A 26795-nucleotide genomic window follows, 5' to 3' on the forward strand; every position below is an offset into this window, starting at 1 on the left:
CTTTTCATATCTAGTCATTTACTAAGTCCTGTTGGTTCCATCCCTTTGGCATCTTATCTCCATTACTTCCTTTCTAATTCCTCTGCCACCACCCTAATACTGGTCCCCTTCCCTTTCTTGTGGACTATCACAACAGTCTTTTTTTTTTTTAACCCTACCTTCTTAGAATTGATACTGAGTGTGGGTTCCAAGGCAGAGAAGTGGTAATGGTTAGACAATTGAGGTTAAATGACTTGTCCAAAGTTACCTAGGTAGGAAGGTCTGAGACTAGATTTTAACTTAGGATCTCCCATCTCTAGACCTGGCCCCACTGAGACACCTAGCTGCCTTTATCACAACAGTCTCTTAACAGCTCTTCCTGCCTCTATCTCCGATTTGATTTCTATACATTTACTAGAACATTCTTTCTATTACATTAATCTGATTAAGTAACTACAAATCTGCACACTTAGTCACACAGTTTGTAAATGTTGGAGCTGGGATACATATCTAGGTCTTTTCACTCCATCTCTACCATTTATCCCACCATGCTGGTGAAAACAGAACATACTAGTTCTTGGGTCATCATAGCTTGCTTATATGTCAGTGATATTATGCATAGAGAGATCAGAAAGAGATCAGCAGAGACTTTTGCTTTTGCTTTGTTTTCAGTAACCCAACACTCAGCACAATACCTGGCACAGAGAAGATGTCTAATAAATGAGGGGAAGTCATAAATCTCCCTAACTTTGGTGATCTGCATAGAATAGAGGGTCATGATAAAGAACTATTTTGTTCACCATAGTTTTATCCATCTCCTTTTCTGTTTGAAGAAGTAGAACCCTATCAACTAAGACCTAAAGTGAGTTTCTGATCATAAGTAAGATGAAATTTAAACTGAGGAATGCAGAGGAGATTATAGAGAATATGGAGATCATAGAAAAGTTCAGAGAGCATATGTGATCTTTGCTTAGGTACTGGTTCCCTTCTGTTAGCAGCCTGGATTGAGGGAAAAGGTTGATTACCATTGCCTGATCAGGATGTCTGAGTAAGCTTTACAACTTTCTCCTATAGGGGAGTAGTTACTATTCATAACACCCACCTACCATCCTCTAGGTAGCAGACAGGTCACTTCAGTCATCCACTACAGCTGAGATATGGTGGGAGGCTAAAAGACCTTCTATAAATGCCTAAAAACAAGAACATTCATAGTGAATGCTTGATGTATTCATAGATGGCACAGAAAGAAATTACAAGGCTTAGGATCAGCTTCAGTGGAGATGTTATGACTGGTGGAAAACCACTGAGATGATGTGCCTCCTGGAGGGCAACATCTGTTGGAAAGGAAGCCAGGCAGAGAGTTGTGCAATGACATCATCAGAAGATGCTGCCAATTCCTCCTGGGCATATATATGATATCAAGGTCTTACCACTTTCTCTACTTGAGGGTATATTTATAAATGCATATGTGTGTGTGTGTGTGTGTGTGTGTGTGTGTGTAGAATGAGCTCAAGGATTATGGGGAAAATGGTTTTTTATGGTTATTTTATCACTATTATTTTTCATTAAATGTCTTTTGGGAATTAAATGTGGTCTATGATTGATTTGCAGAAGTAATCACATCATTGGAGACTTGTAAACTTGGATTTGAAGAGGATTGTGACCCACAAAATCCCTAGAACATTGGGTACCTTTCTGGAAGTCCATGGGTGAGAGTGGACAGTTGATATATAGGACAATAGTTTCTTACTAATAAAAATTCATTCTATTTTGTTTTCCTACCTCATCCCTGCACTGAGTTTCCATGACTCCAATGAACTCTTTTCATGTACTTTTCCCTCACAGAACTCTGCTTGAATGGCATTAATTTTGGACTTAAAGACCAAGATCTTTGTAATCTTCATATTAACACGTTTGTGGTCTAAGTAGAAATAACAAAATTTCTTTCATATTTGCATTCATGTAGTCAATTAAGTTTAGAAGTAAATGAGAACCTTAGAGATTCCTCTCTTCCAGGAGCATTTGCATTTTAAAAGGACCACTGACTGAGAGAGGAAGCCAAAAGAATGAATTATTCCGTAATAGAATTTCAGAAACTGTGACACTTTGGTGGAAAAGAGGCTTAGGATCTTTCCACTGGGTCTTAAAATCTCCTTATGTATGAAAAACCAAACTGGGGTCCTCAGTTCTATATTTGACTCAGCATGCCATTTATTAGACATTTACTAAGTGCCCTGTACTGTGTTGAGTCACTGAAGTTGAGTTTCTGAAGACAAAAAAAAATCCCTTCCCTCAAAGATCTTCTACCCGGGAGAAACAGCATAGGTCAAACCCAGAATCAGTTATACATGGGAAATTGGTCTTTATTGCTGGTTTATTCTCTTTTTCTTTTTGCACCTAAATATCAAAAGCCTTATGCCCTGACCACTGAGATAACCACTGAACCTTGTCTCCAAAACTCCAGATGCCCACAGTGCTCAGCATCTCTGTTCCACTTAATAGTATCGTAGATTTAGAAGTGAAAGAAACTTCAAATTTCAAACCCTATTCAAGTCATAAATCTGGTCTATAACATTCCCTACTAGTCCCTCCTCCTTCCCCAAAATGATTGCCTAGCTTTCACCTAAACACTTCTGGCGATGGGGAATTTGCTTCCTTTGAGGCAGTCCATTCCCTTTTTGTACAGATCCAGATTCCTGGAAAGATTTGCCTGAAGATTTGAGCTGAGTATGTCTCCTACCAATAATTTTCACCATTTTTTTTTTAGCTCTGATCTTTGGGACAAAGCAGAACAAATATAATTCTACCTGACAACCCTCTACATATTAGCTAATATGTCACCACCATTATCACCCAGCCCCGTAGACCCTTCTTCTCTTTTCTAGTTCCTTCAGCTTGACTTCATATATCATAATTCCAAGGCTTTTAAAAAATCATACATGGGGGGCAGCTGGGTAGCTCAGTGGATTGAGAACCAGGCCTAGAGACGGGAGGTCCTAGGTTCAAATCTGGCCTCAGACACTTCCTAGCTGTGTGACCCTGGGCAAGTCACTTGACCCCCATTGCCTACCCTTACCACTCTTCTGCCTTGAAGCCAATACATAGTATTGACTCCAAGACGGAAGGTAAGGGTTTTAAAAAAAAAAAAATCATACATGGTCATCAGTTGCATAGGTTATAGCCCCAAATAAAGGAGATGTTGAAAATTTCCCTCTAAAATTGGACCTAAAAGAGAATCAATATAGAATGGATGGAATTAACCATGCAGTAGAACTCCCACACTCCCTCTCCCCCAAGAGATCATCAAGTCATACATTTCTTGCAGGAAAGAGCCCTAGAAGTCATAGAATCCAACTTCCCTATAATTTACAAATGAAAGAACAGAGGCTCGGAGAGCTTAAGCGACTTACCTAAAGTTATGCAGGTTGCAAGTGGCAGAGCTGAGATCTGTCCCTGCTGTTCAGAGTTTGGTGTAGCCAAATTGTAATGAGTCCTAATCAGCCTGGATAATATGATTGCATAAGATGCTTTGTAAAAAAGATGGGTGTTGTGAAATAGGAAAACCACTAGCTTTGGAATCAGGAGACTGACTTTAATTCATTCTCTTCTATTTTTAGACTGTGTAACCATGGGCAGGTTATAATGAGTAGGATATTGTTTTGGAGAAAGAAAGACCTGGGTTCAAATCCTACCTTAATAGTATCTACCTTCCAGGGTTATTGTGAGAATAGAATGAGATATTTTGTATTATTATTTGTAATCTTAGAATCAATACTGAGTATTGGTTCTAAGGCAGAAGAGGGGTAAGGGCTAGGCAATGGGGGTTAAGTGATTTGCCCAAACACACTAAGAAGTGTCTGAGACCAGATTTGAACCCAGGACCTCCCATCTCTGGGCCCGGCTCTCAATCCACCGAGCCACCCAGCTGCCCCCTATTTGTAAATTTCTCAGCACAGTACCTGGCACAGAGTGTTAAATAAATGTTGATGATGATTATTATAGCTGCCTTTTTTGACACTGAGGAGCTGTGACCGAAAATAGGTCACTTAATTGCTCTGACTCTGTTTACTGACCTGCAAAGCGGAGGACATGGATTGATTTCTAGATCCCTTCTAGCTCAAAACCGATGATCCTACAATCACATATAAAGACTGAGCATATAACCAGAAAGATAGCATTATTTTCTGCACAATTCCCCAGCCCTAAAACCTTCAAAGAAAGGAATTATTGCTGGTATAAAGTAATTATAGCTGAATCTATATAAGATAGAATCCACTCTTATATTCACTCCCTGACCAAAAGGTAAAAACCACATGAATTAATGCTAATTGTTTTTACATATATTATCTTATTGATATTTATAAGAACCCTGGGCAGTATGGACTATTATTGTCCCCATTTTTACATATGAGGAAACTGAGGCAGAAAGCATTTCAATGGCTTTTCCAGGTACCCAAAGCTGTAAATGTCTGAGGTTATATTCAAATTCATTCAGATCTTCCTAACTCCAACCTGCCATCTTGGAGAACCTTAATACTTAGAGTCCTTATTGTGCCTCCATGGCCCGTCTTACTCTGTGTGTCCACCACAGTGAACACAAGCAACCTCAGACCTTTGTGATTCTGGGTCTGGTTATAGTGATTAAATCTGAAAAACAGCCCCATCTCCTTAGTCCCTAAAGGCAAGGACAGTAACTCTGCCCATCTGTACAAGGGAAGGGCATAAAAAGAAATGGAAAAAGTCATGGAATTGGAAGATTCTGGGAGGACAGAATCTGTCATTAGTCCTCAGAGCCACAGAAGAAATGAATGTCAGGCCATAGGAAAAGAACATGGAACTTGGGAACTGGGCAGCAGAGGAAGGGGAAAGGGCCCAAGACTGGGGAGGAATCCCAAAGTGATTGATGGGGAATATAAGAGAAAAAGCTAAAACCCCCAAAGATCAAGAGACAAAATCTGAATAAAAATTCACCCTACAAGCAGATAATCAAGCTGAGAAAATTATAATGAAAAACCTCAGTGAAACCAAAGCACTTTGAAGGAGTCTTATGATATGAAAGAATATGAAAGAAAATCTACAGACTTCCCACGACATCATGGAGCAAGACCAAGAAACTCTGGAATAACTCAAAAGAAAAATATTCATAAAGGAAGAAATTAGGAATGAATTTGGGTCAGAAAGCAAGTCATTCAGTCTCTCTCAGTTTCAGTTTCCCCATTTGCCAAATGTATGGTTGATAAGAACAGGGAACTCCTGAATAATGTCCTGAAGCATCCTAAAGGGGAATGTATCAGATGAAATGAATTCTCCACCAGAGTTTTTCTCTGATTCTTCATCTTCAAATGGAAACAACTTTGGCTTCTCAGAAGCTGTGTCACAGGAACTTTTAATATGAAAAAGCTGCAGTTACAGACCTGTTGTTATATTTTGTTTGACGTCCATGGACCAGCCTACTTGAGATAGGGGAGTCATGTCACCAAATTGGGTACAGGAGGATGGACTTTTCAGCCATAAAAATTCTTAAACACTGTTGTACTCAAAGACTGATTATGTGACCAGAGAGATGGTATTATGCAAAGATCCCCAACCCCCAAACCTCAAAAGAAAGGAATTATACATGAATGTGTGTGGACATATATATGCCAAATATAGAATAATTATAGGTGAGGCAACATGATGAGAAGACAGAATCCCTCCTTCCTCAACCCCAAACATGCACGAGGTGAGAACCTTATGAATTAATAATAATAGCTAGCATTTATATAGTGCCTAGCATTAAGTTACAGAAATGTTGTGATTTGTGTTGATGGAAGGAGCACCCGTGACAATGAAATTATAGTTCTTTGACATGCTGATGTCTTGATTTAAAATTGTAGCTAATGCAATGTAAGCAGCAATCTTGGCATTTATCACATACTTTTTCTTTTTTTTTTTCATTTAATTAATTAATTTAGACTATTTCCCCATGGTTACATGATTCATGTTCTTTCCCTCCCCTCTTCCCTTCCCCCTCCCAGAGCCCACAAGCAATTCCACTGAGTTTTACATATATCATTATTCAAAACCTATTTCCATATTATTGATATTTGCCATAGAGTGATCATTTGAAGTCAACATCCCCAATCATATCCCATCGAACCATGTACCACATGCTTTTTATATGAAAGTGTCCTGGTGCAAGGAGAGAAGCCCTAGATTTGGAATCAGAGGATGTGGGTTCAAATCCTAACTCTTCCACTTCCTAACTTTGTGACTTTTTTTGTTGTTGTTTTGCAGTCATTTTGGTTGTGTCCAACTCTTCCTGAAAATATTGGAGTGGTTGGTCATTTCCTTCTCTAGCTCATTTAACATATGAGGAAACTGAGAGAAACAGGGTGAAGTGATCTACCCAGGGCTCGCCAAGCCAGCAAGTGTCTGAGGCCAGATTTGGACTCAGAAAAATGAGTTTTCCTGACTCCAGATCCACTGCTCCATCCACTGCACCCCTAGCTGCCCTTCATGACCTTAGCTAAGACTCATTACCACTCTGAACCTTAGTTTCCTCTTTTGTAAAATGAAAGGGTTAGATTAAATGGCCTCAAAGCCCCCTTCTACCTCTAAAATCCTGTTTCACTTTTTTTTAATAGCAGAAAATTTGGAGAAAAACAGAGCAAAAGGAAAATAATTTTTCTATAGCTGCTTTTTCAAGGCAATGGTAATGATTACCTCAAGTGGTATGATTACTTAGACAGATGATCCCTAGAACAGAGAAGGTCATACCCATCAGACGCTACAGAAAGATGGAAATATCCCTCCAGAACATCCAGATCCTTTTGCTCTGGTTATATTCTGTTATATTGAATCTCAACAAGCAGCCTTCTCATCTATGCTTGTCTCCTTTTTACAGATAGACCCTGTGCAAATCAATGATAATACTAGTTACCTTGTCAGCTATGTCTCGTCTTGTGAAATAACAACCTCGAGAGTAGAACTAACACTTGTCTGGGGATTGCAATTCATCATGGTAGCAGGGAATATTCCTTCTCCCAGTGGAATGCATTTTTTTTCTCCCACCCACACTCTTAGACCCTGGTACCTGATCTGCCTTACTCTTCCTCTTCCTCATCTCCCCTCCACGTCTTTCAGGTCCTGATCCCGTCTACTCAGTGGAATAAGACTAATTCCATTGTGCAACCTGGCTTGGCTTCTTGTGCCACCCCTGAGTGGATTGGAGTATATTAGGGTGGTAGAGATGGGCCCCCTTTGCTCTACCCCCTGCCAGACTGAATTCAGTCTGAGCCTTCTCTCATCTCTATTCTCTTCTGTCCTCCATTTTCACTGTGTCTTCCAGAAATAACCAACCAGCATTAATTAAGCTCCTACTACACGTCAAACACTCTTAATAACTGTCAGGGATAGAAATATGAAAGTAAAAAGAATCTTTGATTAAAGAGCTTAAAGTGTGACTGGAACTCTCTTCTATTGTTAAAATCCTCCTCATCCTAGATCTCTTTCCACATTCTTTCCATATAATGGTATTTACTGAAGCCTACCTATCTCCTGAGGACACTACCATCTCTTGAGCCCTTTCCTAAGTTTGGCTACTCTTATGTGACACCCAAGTTCAGAGGAGGAGCTAGCATATTTCAGACTCCACTTTCAGATTCTCCTGCCACCATTATTCAACGATTCCCTCTTCTTTAAAGTTCATTCCATCCTGTCTAGATTTTTGTTATTATTAACGGTCCTTCAGGTCACCCTCCCTTCTCCCAATATGTTTGGTAACTGGCTCAGTGTCTTCTTTTTCCCCTCTTTAATTCTGTTTTCAGTTGACAAGAATGAATTAACTCTTCCTTCCATTCCTTTCCCATTTGAACAACAAAAAGAAAAAAGAAAACCCTTGTAGGAAATGGGCTTAGTGGAGAAAAGGAAGTTTCTGCATTGGCCCCTTTAAAAAGTGGTGTTCTCCTTGTGCATCTTGTTCTTTTCTATCCCAACCTGACTCTTTCAAATGTTCTGATATCCCAGTTCCTTGAATTCCTTACTGCCTGTGATCTCTGTCTCTTATCTACTTCAACTATACATAGCAATGGCCAGACTTCATATTATCTTCTCCCTCTTCTAAAAAAAGAAAAAAAGAGATTGCCCAAGGTGTCAAAATTCTAGTTCACAGAATCATATTCATTTGATATTCATTCAGATAGTCATTTTGGACATTTCCAAGGTGGAAATTTGTTTTGCTTGGCTAGGCATATGTGTTACAAAGGTTTTGCTTTTTTTTTTTTATGGGGGAGAAGTAAGCTGAGAGGGAGATAAAATATATGCTTGTTAATTGAAAAAAGTACAATTTAATTAAAAAACAAATTGACACTTGACAATATAAATAAATAAGTCTCTTGTGAGTTTGATAAGTGTGAATTGGTTCCCCTGAGCTTAATCACCTCTGGGTATGGTGATAAAAGAGAGCTGATAAACAAGCTACACTAAGAGCTAAGCTTATATTCATGGTGGCCCCACCAAGGTAATGCCATCTTGGAAGACTCAGACTCAGCAGTTGTATGGTCTCTCTATAAAAGCTTCCTTTTAGCTGCAGAACTGGTTTTGTGTGTGTTTACAGCCATAGATGTATCTGTATACGTGTAAGCGAGGCATTTGCAGAATGGTATATTCCTATTACCAGACGAGAACAAATTAGGACAACCCACAACGGGCCCCAGGACTCTGTGCCTCTCTGTGTCTCTATATTCAACTGATTTGGGAGGATGGAGAGAGAAGAGTAATTCAATTAGAGCTCTATATTCTGATTACCAGAACACAGAATAATTCTGTTTTGGGTGCCTGTTAAGATGGAAATCCTGCCTGCTGTTTTGAAAATCCCTAATTACTCCCCACGATTCCTTAGAAATAAGACCATCAAATAATACAGGTCTGTGCTTAGTCAGGGAGGATGGAATGGCATGGGCCCACAGGATGCTGTCATCGTGAAGGTCCAATTTTAGATGGCTGCTCAGGCTTCTAAGATAATCTTCTTCAGCTTGTGGTGAATGAGTTCTTTGTGAGCTTGGTAATGAAACAGTCTACTATGACTTAGAGTTAGAGCCTAGAGGATATGTTTGCCTGCTCAATTAGGGTTGTGGGATGTTTCTTGTTGACTTCCTTGGGAGATGTCTGGGGCTCCAGAGAGGGAGGGGAAGGAACATGTAGTAAAAGAATTCAGGTCCACTTTCATGGCATCATAGTCCATGAGATAAATATGTGGATGGTGGGGAGTTCTGGGTGAGGCTTGACCCTGTATTTTGCAGGAATTCCATGCTTCCATTTTCTACATTACAGGAGGGAGGAATTAAAGATCAATGCTGGAGAGAAGTGGGTCACAGGGGTACAGGGGTCAGTTCTGGATGCTAATTTAAGGAAGGACTTTGAAAGAAGAAGGTGAGAAGGATGGTGAAGCCATTGGAAAATCTGCCATAAGGGAATGGATGAGAGGCTGTAAATGTATTTGGCCTGGAGAAGAGAAGATTGAAAATAAAAATGCATGATGATAAAGAAGAGGAGGATAAAAATGGCTTTGTTTTGTGTAAGCCCAACATGAGAAACCTTCTGGGGGAAGACATTCTAGATTCCTCTATCATGTGGATAAGAGTAACTTTTCCCATTGGCTATGTAGTCAAAACAGACTGTGTCTGAAACTACTTGACTATGGGGGCAGATAGGTTTCTCAGTGGATTCAGAGCCAGTCCCAGAGATGGAAGGTCTTGAGTTCAAATCTAGCGTTAGACACTTCCTAACTAGGTGATGGGGCAAATCACTTAGCCTCCATTGCCTAGCCTTTACTACTCTTGTGCCTTGGAACCAATACACAGAAGACAAGGTTTTTAAAAAACAACTACCAGACTGAATTAGTTTCTCTTTTTTTTTTTCAGCTACATCTCAAAACAGTGAAGATATTGTTCTTCTTGACAACACAGGCATCATGAATTGGTCTTGGAGGGAAACAAGATTAATCTCACTTCTTTCCTTCATTTGGGCCTTGTGCCTTTGAAGGACAGGTTTTGTTCCAGTTGGTTTTGCTTGTCCTTTCAGTTCTGGTTGCAGGTGGTAGAATCCCAATTGGACCCAGATTCCAGAGACAGGATCATAGGTCAGATATTGTAGCTGGCCCAGCAAGGAAGCCCTGAAAAGCCAGAGTGCCTGGGATTTGAATCCAAAGTGGAGTATTGAACTGTAACTTGGCAAGATTGTGCTATTTAGAAATGGACCTAATATTCTTCTCTCCCAAGACTGAGGTGGTTCTGGAAGGGATGATGCTTCCAGGTTTTGGGGGATGTTTATATGTTTGTTTTCAAATCTTAATGCCTGTTCTTACTATTCCTTTGAAGTAAATATTCTGTTGTAAAAGCGAATTTGACCATTAAATGGTTAAATAGTATTGGGGGAATAAAAAACCCCTAAAACTGGGGAAATATCATTTGTAAGGGCTTGGAAGTGAGCAAGGGAGGAGAGGTTGTCCCTAATCCTCCTATGGATACCAGAGAACCCTGGCAAGGAATGAAATGTTACATACCTGCCTTTAGGTAATGTAGGTCAAAGACATCACTGTTACATGTATGTGTCTGTGTGTATGTTATGGGGGGCACGAAAAGGAGGTAGCTACAATGCCAGTTGAAAAAGACTAGCCAGCTACATGGTAGGGAAGCACAGAACATCTCCCAGAAGAATCTCCTTGTATCTTCCATGAGTGTTACCCTGTTAGGTGGCCTGGGTATATACAAATCCTCATTATAATAATTTATGAATTGCTTTAAGGTTTGCAAAATGCAAACTATATATATATATATATATATATATTAAAATGCTTGCATGTGTGTATAATCTTATTTGATCCTTGCAACAATTCTAGGAAGTAGATGCCATTATTTATTTTCCAGATGAGGAAACTGAAGCTGAGACTTGTGCAGGGTCACATAAATAATAAGAGGCAGTATTCAGACTTGTCTACTTGACTCCAAATCTAGCTCTCTAGAAGGGATTGGAGCTTCATGTGGGATTAAACTTGTTTTGCTTGGCCACTGAAGGCAGAACTGGAAGAAATGGGTGGGAGTTGCAGAGGTAGATTTCAGCTCAATGTCAGGATCTAACAATGAAATCTATTCATGAATGGAAAGGTCTGCCTGGAGAAGTAATGAGTTCCATGTCACTGGAGGTTTTCAAGAAGTTAAGTTAAACAACCACTTGTTGGGGATATGGTAGAATGGGTTCTTGTTCAAGTAGGAGGTAGACCTGTGAGGTCCCTTCCATCTCTGAGATTCTATGCTTAGATGAGTGAGTAGGAAAATAAATCAGTGTCAGGGACTGGATTTTGCAAATATCTCCCTACCCCAAATGTTTGAATGCAACTATCACATCCTTTCTAAAGTGCTAGACTTAAAATCAGGAAAACTTGGGTTTGAATCCTGCCCCACTGTGTGACACTCAACCACTTAACTTTCTCAACCTCAGTGTCCTCACTTGTAAAAAGGGGGAAGGATAATAATAATGTCCACCTCCCAGGATTGTTGTGAATCAAATGAGATAATGTGTGCAAAGCATTTTGCAAGTTAAAAATTGCTCCTGTTTTTTTTCTCTTTGGTGCAGAGCATTATGTAATCCATGAATAGTTCAATGCAATTCAATAAACATTTAATAAGCACCTGCTATGGGCAAGGCACTGTTTTAGATGTTAGGGCTACCAAAACAGAAAGTCCCTAACTCATGGAGCTTACTGGGGCACAAAACCTAGGCACAAGGGATATATGTGCATATCCATTTATCTATCTATCTATCTATCTATCTATCTATCTATCTATCTATCCATCCATCTATTTATCTATCCATCCATTCATCCATCCATCCATCCATCCATCCATCCATCCATCCATCCATCCATCTATTCATCTATCTATCCATCTATCTATCATCTATCTATCTATCTATCTATCTATCTATCTATCTATCTATCTGTCTGTCTGTCTTCCTAGCAACATGTGTTTGCATATACATATATATGTGTGTATGTATATACATATATATGTCTTAAAGAGTAATACCAAGCCATTTTAAGAAACTGAGAAATCTAATCATAATGGGAGTTTCTCAAGGAGGTGGCACATGAGCTGTGTTTTGAAAGAAGCTGAGGATCCAGTGATGTAAAGGTGAGGTGGAGTGCATTCTAAACATGATATGGAAGTAGGAGATGTAACATCATATCTCGGAAATAGTTTTCAGTCAGATTTAACTGGAATGTGGAGTGTGTGAAGATGAGTATGATGAAATAAAATAGGGACAAAGATTATGGAGGGTTTTAATGCTTGAATGAGGTTTGTTTTTTATCCTAAAGACATCAAAGGTCCATTTTTTAAAAGAGGGGTGGCAGTAACATAGTCAGAGTTGTATTTTAGGAATATTAATCTGATGGCCATATGGAAGATGGATTAAAAGGGGAGATACCGAAGGCAAGCAGACCAATTAGATAGACCAATGAGATCCTTTCAGGACTTCTGTGATCTCTGATTTGATCAGAGTAGGAAACTCCAGGTGAAAATTCCCTCAGAAAATACAAGATGAAGATCAATTACCTTTATATATCTTAGTAGATGAAATCATAGTGAATTGCCTGAGGAACAAGGAAGTAAAGTGACTTGTCCGTGGTCACACAGCTAATGTGACATGGGACATAAATCAAAGTCTTCTTGATTCTGATCCATATTATACCACATATCCCTCTGAGGAATGTTGCCTCAACAAAATGATAACTCAAACCATCTTCCTTTGGAAATTTTGATAGAATAGGCAGAGCCATAACTAGGAAGTTTTGAACTTTCCCAGGCAAGTGACACTTGTATCCCTTCCACTGGGAAAGGGTAGCAGGCAAGAGAATAGCTCTCACAGCTCTTTCTTTATATGCATCAGAGTAAGCAAGGCAGGACTTTAAAGATCCTTCAACATAAATGGAAAAAGAAGTGACTGAAGTGTGCTGTAATAGAAAGGACTTGGAATCAAAAGCCCTGAGTTCAAGTCATATTTCTCTAGGCTTCAATTTTTCTCTTCTGGAAAATCTGTGGGTCAGAATAGTTGATTTCTAAAGCCCTTCCTATTATTTTAGAGTAAAGATCTCATAAATTCATAAATTTCAACCTGAAAAGTACTTAGAAATAATCTAATCCTAACCACTCCTCATTTTGTTTTATTATTTTTAATCCTTGTTTTTTCCAAAGAACAAATATTTGTTTTCTTTCCCTCATCCTCTCCCCAACACTGGAAAAAATGAATAGAACCCTTGTAACAAATATATATATATATATATATATATATATTGTCAAGCCAAACAAATTCCTATGTTGACTATAATCCCCAAAATGTCTCTTTCTGCATTTTGAGTACATCACCTATGTCTCAGGAGATTAGTAGCATCCTTTATCATATGTTCTCTGGCAAAATCAACTGCCTTATTTTACAAAGGAGGAAATTAAGTTTCAAGGATGTTAAATGATTTGCCTAAGGCCACCTAGGTAGTAAATAACAGAAGAAGGGCTTGAACTCACATTCTCTGACACCAAAGTCAATATTTCCTCTTTATCCCAATATGTCAGACTTAGTTGGTTTGGAAATAAATTTCCCCAGAAAAATGTAATGAAAATATAGGGTGTAGTTAAGCAAAATGCTTGACTTTGAAGGTCTCTCTCAATACTAAATTTATTTTTCTAAGTATCTATAAGCAGAGCCCTTATCCAAAAGGCCATATTTGTTCAAGCTAGCATAAAATGGCCTTGTTATCCTAGGAAGAATGGCTTAGCCCTCACCTCTTGGGACATCTTCTATTGTAGGATGGACTTTACTAAAACTGCTGGCTAACCTTTTAAAACTCATGGCAAACTCATCAGGTTCAAGCCAAACGTCCTTTTTAGAGCTCTTGGAATGGATACCCACTTCCTCACTGATGTATCTCTTTGCTTCTTTCCCTTTGGTATCTCAAAGGAGCAGCTGGAAGAGTAGCATAAAGGTGTGCTAAAGGTTCTTACATGTAATCTTCAGATGAAATTTTTGAAACTTCATTTAGATTAACTCTAGAAATGAGAGGCCCAGAAGCAGCACTCTGAAGGAAAGGGACTGAATAATCAAGATGGTGAGGAACTATGAAAAGTCAGGTCTCTAATGATTATAGGACGAAAGGAGTTTTACCCCAATACTGACTTAGATGGGCCAGTGGGAGGTAGGTTTTCTCTAGGAGAACATATTTTCTCCTTGCAGAGGTTAAAATCTCTGATCTTTGCCTTGTGGTTCTTTATTGTTCTGTGTGGTATACAACTAACTCTGGGCCACAACCCTATCTGGTCCTTTATCAGTGGTATCCCTCTCACAAGACTTGTCTGCTCTCCTCCCTATTCCTTCATAACTCCTGTAGGGGCAATGGTTACCGTCTGAATTGCTGAACTCTAAAGTCAGGTGCTCTGACAGTCTTAATTCAGGCAGAGATTCTAGTGATGCTTCAGCACCCTTTATTATTTTTTTCTATGTGTACAAGAAGAATTTGATGATGTGTTGGTTTATTAGTGAGCACATTTCCATGAGAAAGGTAAGCATTTAGAGCAATGGAGTTTAATTAAGGCTGATATTTGGTTTTCTCAAAGAACTTGGCTATTATATTATATATGTGAAAGTAAACCCCCGGTTTGTGGGGACTCTATTCCATTATTACTTCTCTCACTAAGCTATTTCAATAAATGCTTTTACTTTGAATCATTAGTGTCTGTTGGTTGACTGATAAAATTAAACTCATTATCTGGGGTTTGTGAGCCACGTTTCTGAGCAAATGTTAACTCCAGAGAGTGCCTTGAACCTGGGGTAGCATTTCTGAGTGTTCTGCAGGTGACACAGGAGCTGTCCCAGGTACTAGAGATCTGGCACTTGGTAATGGAAGCATAGAGTGGTTGACGTCACTCCACTGTTCTGTATTTGATATCCTAATAGAATCAGAGAACTAGAGCTAGAAGCTGAGGACATTGATGAGCTAGGTGACCAGAGGAAGGTGGTCAGAATGGTGGAGATTAGAGATGATAGTGTCCTTTGAAGATCTGGTAAAGGGAATAGGATTGATTAATCTGGAGAAGAAAAGACTTGAGGAGATCATGGCACCCTTCAATCAATGAATCAGTAAGTATTTATTAAGCATCTACTATATGCTGGGTACTATGCTGAGTAATAAAGATACAGAGATAATAACAAAAAAAGAAAGCAGTCCCCTGCCCTAGAAGAGCCTGTATTCTTTTATGCCAAACCATTTCACAGTTATCTTCCAGATGCTGGGGATGTAAGCAGATGCTGGCTTAGTTGGTCCTGAAAAAATAAGGCTATAAATGGTCACAAAGCAGCTACTGAATTACTTTTTTTTTTGCACATCTAGTGAAATTCCAATTCTAATTCAATTCAATAAAGGAAGCCTCTTTAGTTTCTTGCAATACTCTGTCCCTTTCTCTATCTTCCTATATGTGTCCTCCCCATTCCTCAAGAAAAAGACCTGGGAGAAGAACATGGCATCTCACAACTGCCCCCTTCCCCTACCAATCAAGGGTGCAGATCCAGACACTACGATGATTACAGAAAATTTGAGTTTTATAAGAATCAATCTACCTGCAATGAGATTCCCTGGGCTAGGTACATTGGTCCCTGCTGGGTGATTCCATTCTGTTTGCATTGGGGCAGCTTGGGATGACCTTTCTTTGTTCTTACATCAGTCACCGAGGAACCAGTCAACAGTTAGCATCTGTCCACAAGCACAGTTCCCAACCAGGACCTCTTTCCTTGGCCTCTCTTGCCTTCCTGGGTCAGAATGTTGTTTGGAAATGTTTTCCTTGCCTCTGAAGCCAGGTAACACTGCTTGACAGCTGTGTTAATGGGAAGCTGAGGAGTAGGATGTAGGGAATTATCTTCTCACCATGCCATCAGGGGAGATCAATAGGAAACTTCCTTTTTTGTTCTCTGGATCCTTGAAAGAAAATTCTCATTTTTAGCAATTAGGGGGCATGGATGCTCACCAAGTTAAAGGGATTTGAGGGGTATGTTGGTAGTTCCCTCCCTACCATTCCTAGTTTTGAAGAGGGCAACACCATTATCCCAGTCCCTTAGACTCACATCCTGGGAGTTACTCTGGATTCTTCAGTATTTTTCCACTCCCCATATTCATGCTGTTGCCAAGACGTGTTGATTTTTACTTTATGTTACCACTCAAATACACCACCTTCTCTCCTCTGACATTGCCTCTACTCTAATACAGGCCCTCATACCTCATCTCTTGATTACAATGATCTGCTTGTGCATCTGGCTGCCTCAAGTCTCTCCCCATTCCAATCCATCCTCCATTCAGCCACTAAAATGATTTCTCTAAAACACATGTCACCCCCTTACTCAATAACTCCAGTGGCTTTCTATTGCCTCCAGAAACAAATACAAAATGCTCTGCTTGACATATAAAGCCCTTCATAATGTAGGGCCCTCCAACCTTGACCTCTCCAACTCCCTTTGTCCTTAATGCTCCAGATCCTAGACTGTCCCCTTGTGCTATGGCTAGGAATATTCAGTCAATCAATTAACCAATCAATAAGAATTTTAATTGATTAATCTTAATCAATTTCATTTTAATTTAAAATTAATTAATTTTAATATTAAGCACATACTGGGTACCAAGTATTGTGCTAAGAACTGGGGAAGGCAATACAAAGAAAAAGATAGTCCCTGTCCTTGAGTAGCTCATAGTCAGAGTACATTTTAATTCTGATTTAAAATTTATGTGGGATTTTTCATCAGTTTCATGAAAGACAATTATGAGATTATAATAAAGTAAATAAAATCATCTGCACAATTAAAAGTATTATATAAATATCGTGTAGAGTTACTTATATTGTCATTATAAAAACTGGCATTTAAATAGACTTTTAAGTTGTCAACCAGAAGGCTCCAGAAGACACTCTCACTAAAAGGCCCCTAGAAAAGCTAGCTTTGAACACTCTGCAGGTGATTGTTTAAAACTATAGCTCACAAACTCTCACTTTGGTGTTTACGTTTACTAGGAAGATGGAGGCCTCATTAGTTCAAACCCAAAGACATAACCAAACATGTTTAATTAACAGCACAAACAGCCATGGCAGTGTGTACATTAAGAGAAGACATGTGACGTGTGATGACAGATCACATATGGAAGGCATTCATGTAGGGGATGGTTATGGTCAAAGTAACTCTGATGTTTCAAGACTTGGGATAGCCTCTGGCCATGTCATCAGATTTCCCTCTGCTTCTGTCTGCTGGGTATTGAGTCTCTGTTTCCCACTAGGTGGCCATGCAGATTTTAGGTATGCCAAGCCCCTCTCTGGTGCCATCTTTTGGGCTTCATCTCTTTAGGACCAACTGTTAGCCATTCTAGATTCTGTCTGCTAATGTACAATAACCCAAAAGTCTCTCCTGTCAAAGAGTAGGCTGATAGCTCTTTAGATGGTAGCCAAACCCTCCCTATGCAGCTAAGGGTAGAGTACTGCTAAGCTAAAACTGAGTTTATTTTTTGGATCTTTTTATTTTTTGTCTAGTGCTCATTCAGTCCATTATCCTAGATAGCAACAGGATCTGGGATAGAGTTAGAAATTCCCTGTCACTCCTAATTAACCTTTTATGGCCAGTATGTGCCCTCAAAACCCATTTGGAAAAGTATGCCAAGGAAAGTTTCATGAGGAAGGTTTTATAAATCTTAGAGATGCTGCATAAAGATGGACAATATTGTCACTGCAGAGGGAACATGCTTTCTCTCCTTCCTTTTGTAGGTGTAGAGACGTGGGATTTTCTTCAGTAGGAGGGTGCAGAGAGTGTTCTGAATGTATTATCTATAGTTGGGGTGTAGTAGGGTGATACCCTTTTGGGACTTGCGTCTAAATGATGCCTGCGAAAGTCTGTTCAAGCAATGAAAAGATGATAAAAAGAAAATAAAGCCTGCTGACTAAAGCATTCTCCCAGGACAATGGATTCCACTAATACTCCCTTCAGCTTAAGCAATATCATTTTCACAGCTGGAGAGCTGAAACAATTGGACTAGGGGAGATGCAGTCACAGTCCCCACATTCCCAGTACAAGTACACAGACAAACCAACCGCTCAAGGAGGAGGCTGCAGAGGGCTTGCTATGAAATCCAAGGAGATTTCCCAGCTTCTGGCTGGGGTTTGATTATTTTGGCAAGGAAGGAGAAAGCCTGAAAGTAACACCTTAGTTCTAGAGCTAGAAAGAAGATCAGAGAACATATATGCCATTCAACGCCATCATTTTACAGAAGAACCCGAGAGAGATTAAATGTCTTGTCCAAGGTCACACAGGTGGTAAATAGCACAACCAGGTTTCAAAGCCAGGTCCATGAACTTCAAATCCAGCCATTCATTTCCTTGCATCATCCTGACTTCTTACTAATTCTCAATAAAAAGGAACCTCGTGAACCTTGTGATTGCCACCCCACCCTCCATTATAAGGTGGGATACTTAATCCAAAAGAGTGAATTTTACAGATGAGGAAACTAAGGCTCAAGAGATTAAATGACAATCAAGTGAGCAACTGAGGTCACACAGGTAGTAAGTGGAAGAACCGGGATTATATGTTGTCATTTTGGCTAAGGAATAGGACAGATTTGGTGGTGGGGGGGTGCTTTCAAATATCCCTTTAAACCACATCACCAACAAGGACTAGCCTTTACATGGCATTGCTTTTGTAGACTTTAAGACATACTATAGTTTTTATCAAGAGGTAAATGAAAGCTTTTGGGTTTGGAGCTGGGAAGGTATGACTGTCCCCTTATATATGAAGAATATAACCATACTTCCTAAATGTATTTTCTTACTTTTCTAATATCTTAATGAAACCGATCTACCTGGGTAACAAGGGTATCCTTACTGGAGATGGGAACCTTTTGGAAGCTTTTCCACAGTTTCAAGGCCACTAGCCACTTTCCTAGAGTCCAAGTTGGACTCCAATAAGTTGGAGGTCTCCAGAATTCCCTCCATGGAATGGTTGCAGGATTATGTGGGCAAGAAGAGATAACCAGAAGTGGTAGGTTAAAAGGAACATTGAGCTAATTGGCTGGATTTTGGTGTTCTAGTCTTGTCTCTGCTACAAACTCAGTGCGTGAAGCTATATATACATTCCCTTCAACTTTTTAACAATGAAAAGAAATTATTTTAACAGATGAAGAAAGTGATATCCAGAAAGCTTAAGAGACAACCAAGTGGTCAACCAAGACTACATAATTTGTATGTGACAGATCTGGTATTCAATGACAGAAGAGGCAAGGAGCAGAGAAGCTTATTCATCCCACCAAAGGAATTATTTATTTTTATTTTTTTAAACGCTTAACTTCTGTGTATTGGCTTCTAGGTGGAAGAGTGGTAAGGGTGGGCAATGGGGGTCAAGTGACTTGCCCAGGGTCACACAGCTCGGAAGTGTCTGAGACCAGATTTGAACCTAGGACCTCCTGTCTCTAGGCCTGACTCTCAATCCACTGAGCTACCCAGCTGCTCTCCAAAGGAATTATTTATACTGGTGAGAATACTGAAGTTTAGTGGTGATCATCTGGGCAACCAAATTCACAAAAGTAACAAGGGGCACAGCTGAGTTTTAATGATAGATTTGGTTGTCACTAAACTTCTCAATCGGGGATCTTAGGTGATACTGTGGATAGAGTGTTGGATTTGGAATCAGAAAGACTCATTTTTCATGAATTCAAATTGAGCCTCAGACACTAGCTGTGTAACCCTGGGCAAATCACTTAGCCTTGTTTGCCTCAGTTTCTTCATCTGTAAAATGAGCTGGAAAATGAAATGACAAACCACTCCAATATATTTGCAAAGACAACCCTAAAATGGGGTAATGAAGAGTTGAACACAACTGAAAGAACTCAAGGGTAAAACGTCTTAATTTACTCTTTTGCAAATTCGTGATATAGTGGAAAGAATATAGCATTTTGAGTAACATATGTAGGTTTGAATCCCAGCTTGGTATTTTACTGTCTATGTGACTTTGGGCAAGTCACTTAATTTCTCTGGGCCTCTGTTTTCTATTTGTAAAATAAGGGGTTAGATTAAATGACCTGTAGGTTAGAACCCTCCAGCGCTATGGTTCTTCTACACCACTAGGTGGAGCTGTGGTCCTCTCTGTTTATTATAAGAAACTACCCCTGGGTTAGAGAAAGGATGGATATGAAGTGATAAAGCACAGTGGATAGAACCAGTTTCTGTCTCCAGGTCATGGTGCAGATTCTGGCTTCCTAAATACCAAAAAAAAAATCTATGATTTTGTCATTGTGGGAACTCCTTCTCCCAATGCAGAATGCACCCCATCCCTCTTCTCCATCTTAATGGAGCATCTTTCCAAATTGTTGAGGATCTAGAAAATTCAGTAGCTGGTGGGGAACATCCTGGTGGAGAACCTCTCTGCACTTAGTGGTGTTTGTGGTAGGTTTGTGTGTATCAAAGCATGAGTAGATCCTCTGACAACATATTTCCTCAGTTTCAGGGCTTCTTCTGCTGGATGGGACCATCAGAACTTATGCTTTTAGGGCACGGAATGGAAGCATCTAGGCTCACCTCACTTCCTTAGCAAAGCCTTGGAGGAGACTTCGGTGTACTTGGGTTTAAGCTGCTGTATTTTTCCTCCCTAGAAATTCCAAGGAAGGTATTTTATGGCTGCTCAGTATTTCAATTTACATAAATTTGCCAGTCACAGTCAGAAAGCCTTACCTCTTGATATGTAAAATACTTTAAATGAATCAGTCTGACTGATAATGAATTAGTCAAGGCTGCTTGCAAAAGGCTGCAGTAGGAGAACAGCTTCCTTGTCTTTATACTGGAATTGGGAGATCAGCTTTGGGGTATACAGAATCAAACTAGATATTGGCTTCAGAAAACAGAGAGGCTTTAAGCCTCTTTTTCTTCTGAAGGGTCCATTCAGACATACATTGGATGGTCAAAAAACCTGGCCAGTAGTCAAATAGGGCCATCTTACTTTTTAAAAAATTACTTATTTCTTTAAATAAAAAAAGGGCAACTCTTCTCTTCTGACTTAGAACAATACTAAGTATTGGTCCAAAGGCAGATATATGATAAGGGGTAGGCAATTGAGGTTAAGTGACTTGTCCAGGGTCACATAATTAGGAAGTATCCAAGATCACATTTCAACCCAGAACCTCCAGTTTCTAAGACTTTCCATCTTTCTATAGCCACCTATCTTCCCCTCCATCACTTCAAAGTTACTATATATTTTAGAAATTCATTTGTTTTGGGACAAATTCTATATATTATTTTCTTCTCCAGGGCATTTTTAAATAGATCCAAAAGATGAAATGATTATAGCTTATGTCTCAACTACTGGTATAATGTCAACCAGATTGTTCCTGCAATAAGTCTGTAATTAATTTAGCTAGTATTATATGTTTTATTGTATTGATGTGGCTTAGCCATGAACAAATTAATCTCTCTCAAAATGTTTGTCTTGCTTTTTTTTTCTGTAAAGAATGTTTTTGTAGTTGAATTCACGTAAGTCCAGAATGTGTCATGGTATGTTGACTTATAGGTATTTTATGCATTTTGAAGTTATTTCTAATGGAATGAATTTTTCCATCTCCCACAATTTTATTGACAATATTAAAAAAGACATGATATTTGTGTATTTATTTTATAGCCTACTACTTTATTATATTTATTGTTTCAATTAATTTTTTAATTGAAGTTCTCTAGGCAAATCAGTATATCATATGAAAACAGAGGTAATATAGACTCCTTTTTTTTTTTGGTCTATGATTATTTCTTTTAGAGCTCTTATAGGAGGTAAGTGTGTGATCCATTGCCTTTCAGGTGCACATGGAGACAGCTATACAAGTCCCTACTTCTCTTCTACTGTCTTATCTCCTTATTATTTCTATCACCTTTCAGGTTTTAAGAGAGTCTAATGGGTATGCTCTGAAATAATCTCAAACAGAATCAAAATTGGAGAAACTGTTTCTCTAATCAGCTTTTTTTTTCCTATCAGGAAAAGAGATAACTAGTTTTACTTCTTATTTATAAAGACATCTCTTTTCCTAAATTTTTTTTCTTCTTTTAGTTGTAGGCCCAATTCTTTTATCTACTCCACTATTTTACTAATGTAAGGATTTAGAGATATAAAATTCCCCCTAAATATTGCTTTTGTTTGTATCATAAATTTTGGTATATTGATTCCAAATTATCATTCTCTTTAATGAAATTATTAATTGTTTCCATGAACTGTTTTTTGACTCACTCATTCTTTAGGATGAGTTTTCTCCAGAGGTCTATCATATCGAACTTTTCTAAAATTGTTTGTCTCCTTAACTTCTTTCTTCTTTATTTTTTTAATTGGATTTATCTACTCAGAGGGGAAGGTTGAGGTCCTCCGGCCATGTCATTTATTAGCAATAACATGTAATATAAAAATGCAATATGCACTCAAACATCCTCTTGGTTGGTATGGAGGTTTAGGAGATCCCAAGATTTAACCTCTGATCAAAGTAGGAGGAAGAAAGGAGCTGTTGACTGGGCTTCATTCTCCCACATACCACGATTGCTGGTTTGGCCTGATCTCATCTTTCATCCATAGATGCCTCACTCTGATCCTCTCTCTAGTAGTCCTTCAGTCCATGTACTCATCTCCTAACATCTTGCTCTTTCCCTGTCTGATGTCCTCAAACTTGTGTGGAAGCCCTTTCCTTAAAGCCACTGAAACCCACAAACAAAATGAGCTCTCCTGAATGCCTATGAACAATTTAGTCTCAGGATTCTCTATCATTCTTGTAGTATCTTCTAAAATTCCTATGATCTGTGTATAAACACCTTGGGATTTAACCACAATTCCTCTTTCTTTTCTAATTGCTAAGGTTAGCATTTCTAGAACTGCATTGAATAATGGTGGTGTTAATGTTTATTCCTGTCCTTATTGGAAAGGCTTCCCCTGTTGCATAATTTCAAATAATGCCAATTCTCTGTCTCAGTCTTGCTCTCAATTCATTATCAGTACAAGGAAGGTCTTTGAAACAACTGAGAGAATAGTCATAAGCATCATTGATTGACACAAAGTGTCCAAAGCAAAGGAGATTACAATTTATCAGTTTTCTGCCCTGGCTATGGAATATTGCATTCAGTCACAGGTCCCACACATTTGAGGATAGACACTGATAAACTGAAACCACTCTATAGCAATTATTAACTAATTCTGGGGGAAGGAATAACAATTTACTTTTATATAAGAGTATCACTTGCAAACGTCTTCATAAAAAGCCCTTAAAAAAAGATTGTAGAAAGTAATGTAAAAAAGGGGAAATAGCATGGCATAATAATGATACTTGGCATAATAATATTAATAATAATATTAATAATAATATATAATAATAATGATACAGTGTTTTAAGGTTTACAAACCATCTTACCTATATTATCTTATTAGAGAGTCTATTAATAAGCCTATGAGGTGCACAGTTACAATGGTTCCTATTATATAGATGAGGAAATTAAGACACAGAAAGGCTGAGACTTATCCAAGATCTGTAAATTCCAGAAACAAGATTTGAACCCAGTTTTTTCTGATTCCAAGTCCACTGCTTTATTTTCTGTGCCATACTGCCTCTTTGAATGTTTGGGGCACTGAATTTAGAATCAGGAAACATATTCAAATCTTACCACAGATACTCACTATTTCTGTGACCCTGGGCAAGTTACTTCGCTTCTGTTTGCCTCAATTTCCTCCACTATCAAGTGCCTTACAGGAAAGGATAGATAGTAGATAGTTGTAAAGATGATAGAAATAAACAGATATAAACTACTTTGCAATGCTTTAAAGTTCTATGTAGATACAAGATAGTATCATTATCCTTCTTTTACAAATGAGAAAACTAAACTGCTAGAACTTAAATAACTTTTCCATGATTACCCAGCTAGCTAAGAGGAAGTCTTGGGTTTCGAACCCAAACAATCTGATGTCAAATTTAATGTCCTATCTAATTGAATTTAATTTATATTTGCCCAAACTAATTTAAGATGACAAGTAAGAAGACAAGATTCCATTTCACCTTTCCCAGAACTCCCCCTTTTTAACAGATCCAGCCTGATTTGAATCTTTGACTTCTTTGCATATGTTTATTTCCACAAGTCAATATTTCATAGCATCATAGGAAGGGTCTGGGAATACTATGAAGACATGATCTTTACTCTGCATTAGACTTTGAGGGAGGAGATAGTCAAACCAGGAGAGGCAAGCTCTGTGTGACTCTCTCTGTCTCTATTTGCCTCTCTTATATTCTAAAGTCAAATATATATGAATTTTCATATGTTATATTCTTTGGGATTATAAGCATATTATCCTGTGATTTCGATGGCCATTCTTAGGTTAGCCTTAATAATCACAAGATATCCAGTAAAGACAGAAAAAAAATCAAGCAATGATATTTTAGGAAGAGAGAAAATTACAGTCCCATGGTCATTCTTAGCACTCAGGTGGAAAGAGGAGCCAGAGTAAATGCTATTAGGAAAGAAAAAATATGGAAGAGAAAATGCATGGTATTTCCTTTGGTTGAGCCTTTGGTTTCTTGGTTAACGTGATTAGATTGGTTAATCTGCACTGTGGTAGATATGGTCTCTGTCTTCTTCTGGCCCCTGAAGCACTTCATAATGAAATCTCTTCAGCATTCTGGGTTCTTCAATGACATCCTCTATAGAACTTGGGTGGTAGAAGGAATCTCTGTCTTCTTCAGGTAAGTGCACCGGATTTTGGAAATGTCTCAAGGGATCTGTGTATAGGGATGCAAAAAACCTGCAATTAGTTCTCACAGAACTGAAAAGAGGAGCTCTCCTTTGGTTTTTTGATGACCCCTTCTCTTCTCAGATATTTTACATTTTACAGGTCCCCAATATATAGAGCTAAAAGTTAGATCTTGTTAAAGGTGATATATGAAATGTTAGAGCATGATAATTTTTCAAGCCTTTGAAATCTTATTTCAGACCCTCAATTGAAACTTTTCTCAGTCAGTCAGTGAGCAAGCATTTAGCAAGTATCTACTATATGCCAGGAATTATAATAATCACTGAGGATATTATTAAGACCAAAATATGGACCCTGTCCTCAATGAGCTCACATTCTGCTGGGGGAAATATTATGTAAACAACTATGTACATACCAAATATAGTGTAAATGGAAGTAGTCTCAGAGGGAAGGAAGGTATCAGAAGTGGAAGAGGAGAAGCTGGGAAAGGCCTCCTGCTAAAGGAGGAATTTGAACTTTTTTGAAGAAAATCAGGGAAGCCAAGAAGTGAAGTTGAGGAAGGAGGGCATTCTAAGCAGGAGGGACAGCCAGAATAAATGCCTTGTGGGAGATAAAGTGTCTTGTGTGAAAAACAACACAAGAAGGATAGTGGGACTGCATCTTGGAGTGAGTTGAGAAGAATAAAATGTAAGAAGATTGGAAAAGTAGGAAAGGGCTATGTTTTGAAGGGTTTTAAATACAAAGGAAAGTAAAGTGTCTTATTTGATCCAGGAGGCAATAGGGAGCAATTGGAATGTGGTGAGTAGAGTGGCCAAACTTATCTCAATTGCCAAATATAAAGGTATTTGGTAATCCTCATCCTTCTTGACCTCTCTACAGCATTTGATGCTGCTGACCACCCTCTGCAAAAGGAGGAATTTGAACTTGTATGCTATCTCTTCTCTGGGTTTTCATGGCATGGCTTTCTCTTGTTTGTCCTCCAACATCTCTAACTATTCTTTCCCAGTATCCTTTGCTAGTTCATCACCCATATGAAACCCACTAATTGAGGGATTCCTCCAATGCTGCATTCTTAGACCTCTTCTCATCTCTAGTCACATGGTCTCATTTTATTGACTTCATCAGTTCTCAATATTTTTTAAACCTTTACCTTCTTAGAATCAATACCTTCCTTATTCCAAGGAAGAAGATTGGTAAGGATAAGGCAATTGGGATTTGCCTTATAATATATAATGTAATTATATAATATATAATATAATAATATAATATATAATGTATAATATAACATAAAATAATATAAAATAAATATATTATATAATATAAAATATAATAAGAGATTTGCCCAGGGTGACAGAGCTAGTAAGTGTCTGAGGAGATTTAAATCTAGGATCTCTTGCCTCTAGGCCTGGCTCTCAATCCCCTGAGCCACCTAGCTGCCTGTCAGTTCTTGATTGATTGGCATCCCTGTGCAAATGACTTTGAGACTGTTTGGCAGAGGGGAGAGAGCAATGAATTTGGAGTGAGAAGACCTGAGGTCATACTCTGCCTTTGTTATGTACTACCAGTGTAACTTTGAGTGAATTACTATTTCTCTTAGGGCTTCATTTCCTCATCTGTAAAGTGAGGCAGCTGGATTAGATGGTCTCTAAGGTTGTCTGGCACTAAATCCATAATTCCATGATTCCCAGATCTCTAGATCCCACACCAGTCTTCTCAGAGCTCCGCACCCATACCACCAGTTATCAACTGAACTTTTCCTATTGGATGTAGAAGAGGCATCTTACACTCAACAATGTCCAAGGCAGATTCAGTATCTTTCTCTTAAAACCCACTTTTTAAAAAAAATAAATCTTTTCTTGCTATTATGACCTTTGGAAATATCAATAAACCTAAATATTTCCCCAAGACAAAAAAAACAGATGAAAAGACTGCTAGTGAAACTATGAATTGTCACAACATATGGCTTTAAAAAATTATTGCTTATCTATAACCCCTTCTAAACTTCCTTCTGTTCT

At 38.6% G+C, this 26795-nt stretch overlaps 1 protein-coding gene across 1 annotated transcript in view; it reads right to left on the reverse strand.

Moving 5' to 3' along the window:
• Window positions 1-24629: 24629 nt before the first annotated feature.
• The window catches only part of PRAP1 (proline rich acidic protein 1), a 15237-nt gene continuing 13071 nt past the window's right edge, over window positions 24630-26795 (reverse strand). The window contains exon 5 of the mRNA XM_044660273.1: window positions 24630-24808. Coding sequence (XP_044516208.1) covers window positions 24630-24808 — 179 coding nt within the window. The remainder of the gene's footprint in view (window positions 24809-26795) is intronic.

Source organism: Gracilinanus agilis, chromosome 2 (genome assembly GCF_016433145.1).
Source record: "Gracilinanus agilis isolate LMUSP501 chromosome 2, AgileGrace, whole genome shotgun sequence".
Classification (NCBI taxonomy): Eukaryota; Metazoa; Chordata; class Mammalia; order Didelphimorphia; family Didelphidae; genus Gracilinanus; species Gracilinanus agilis.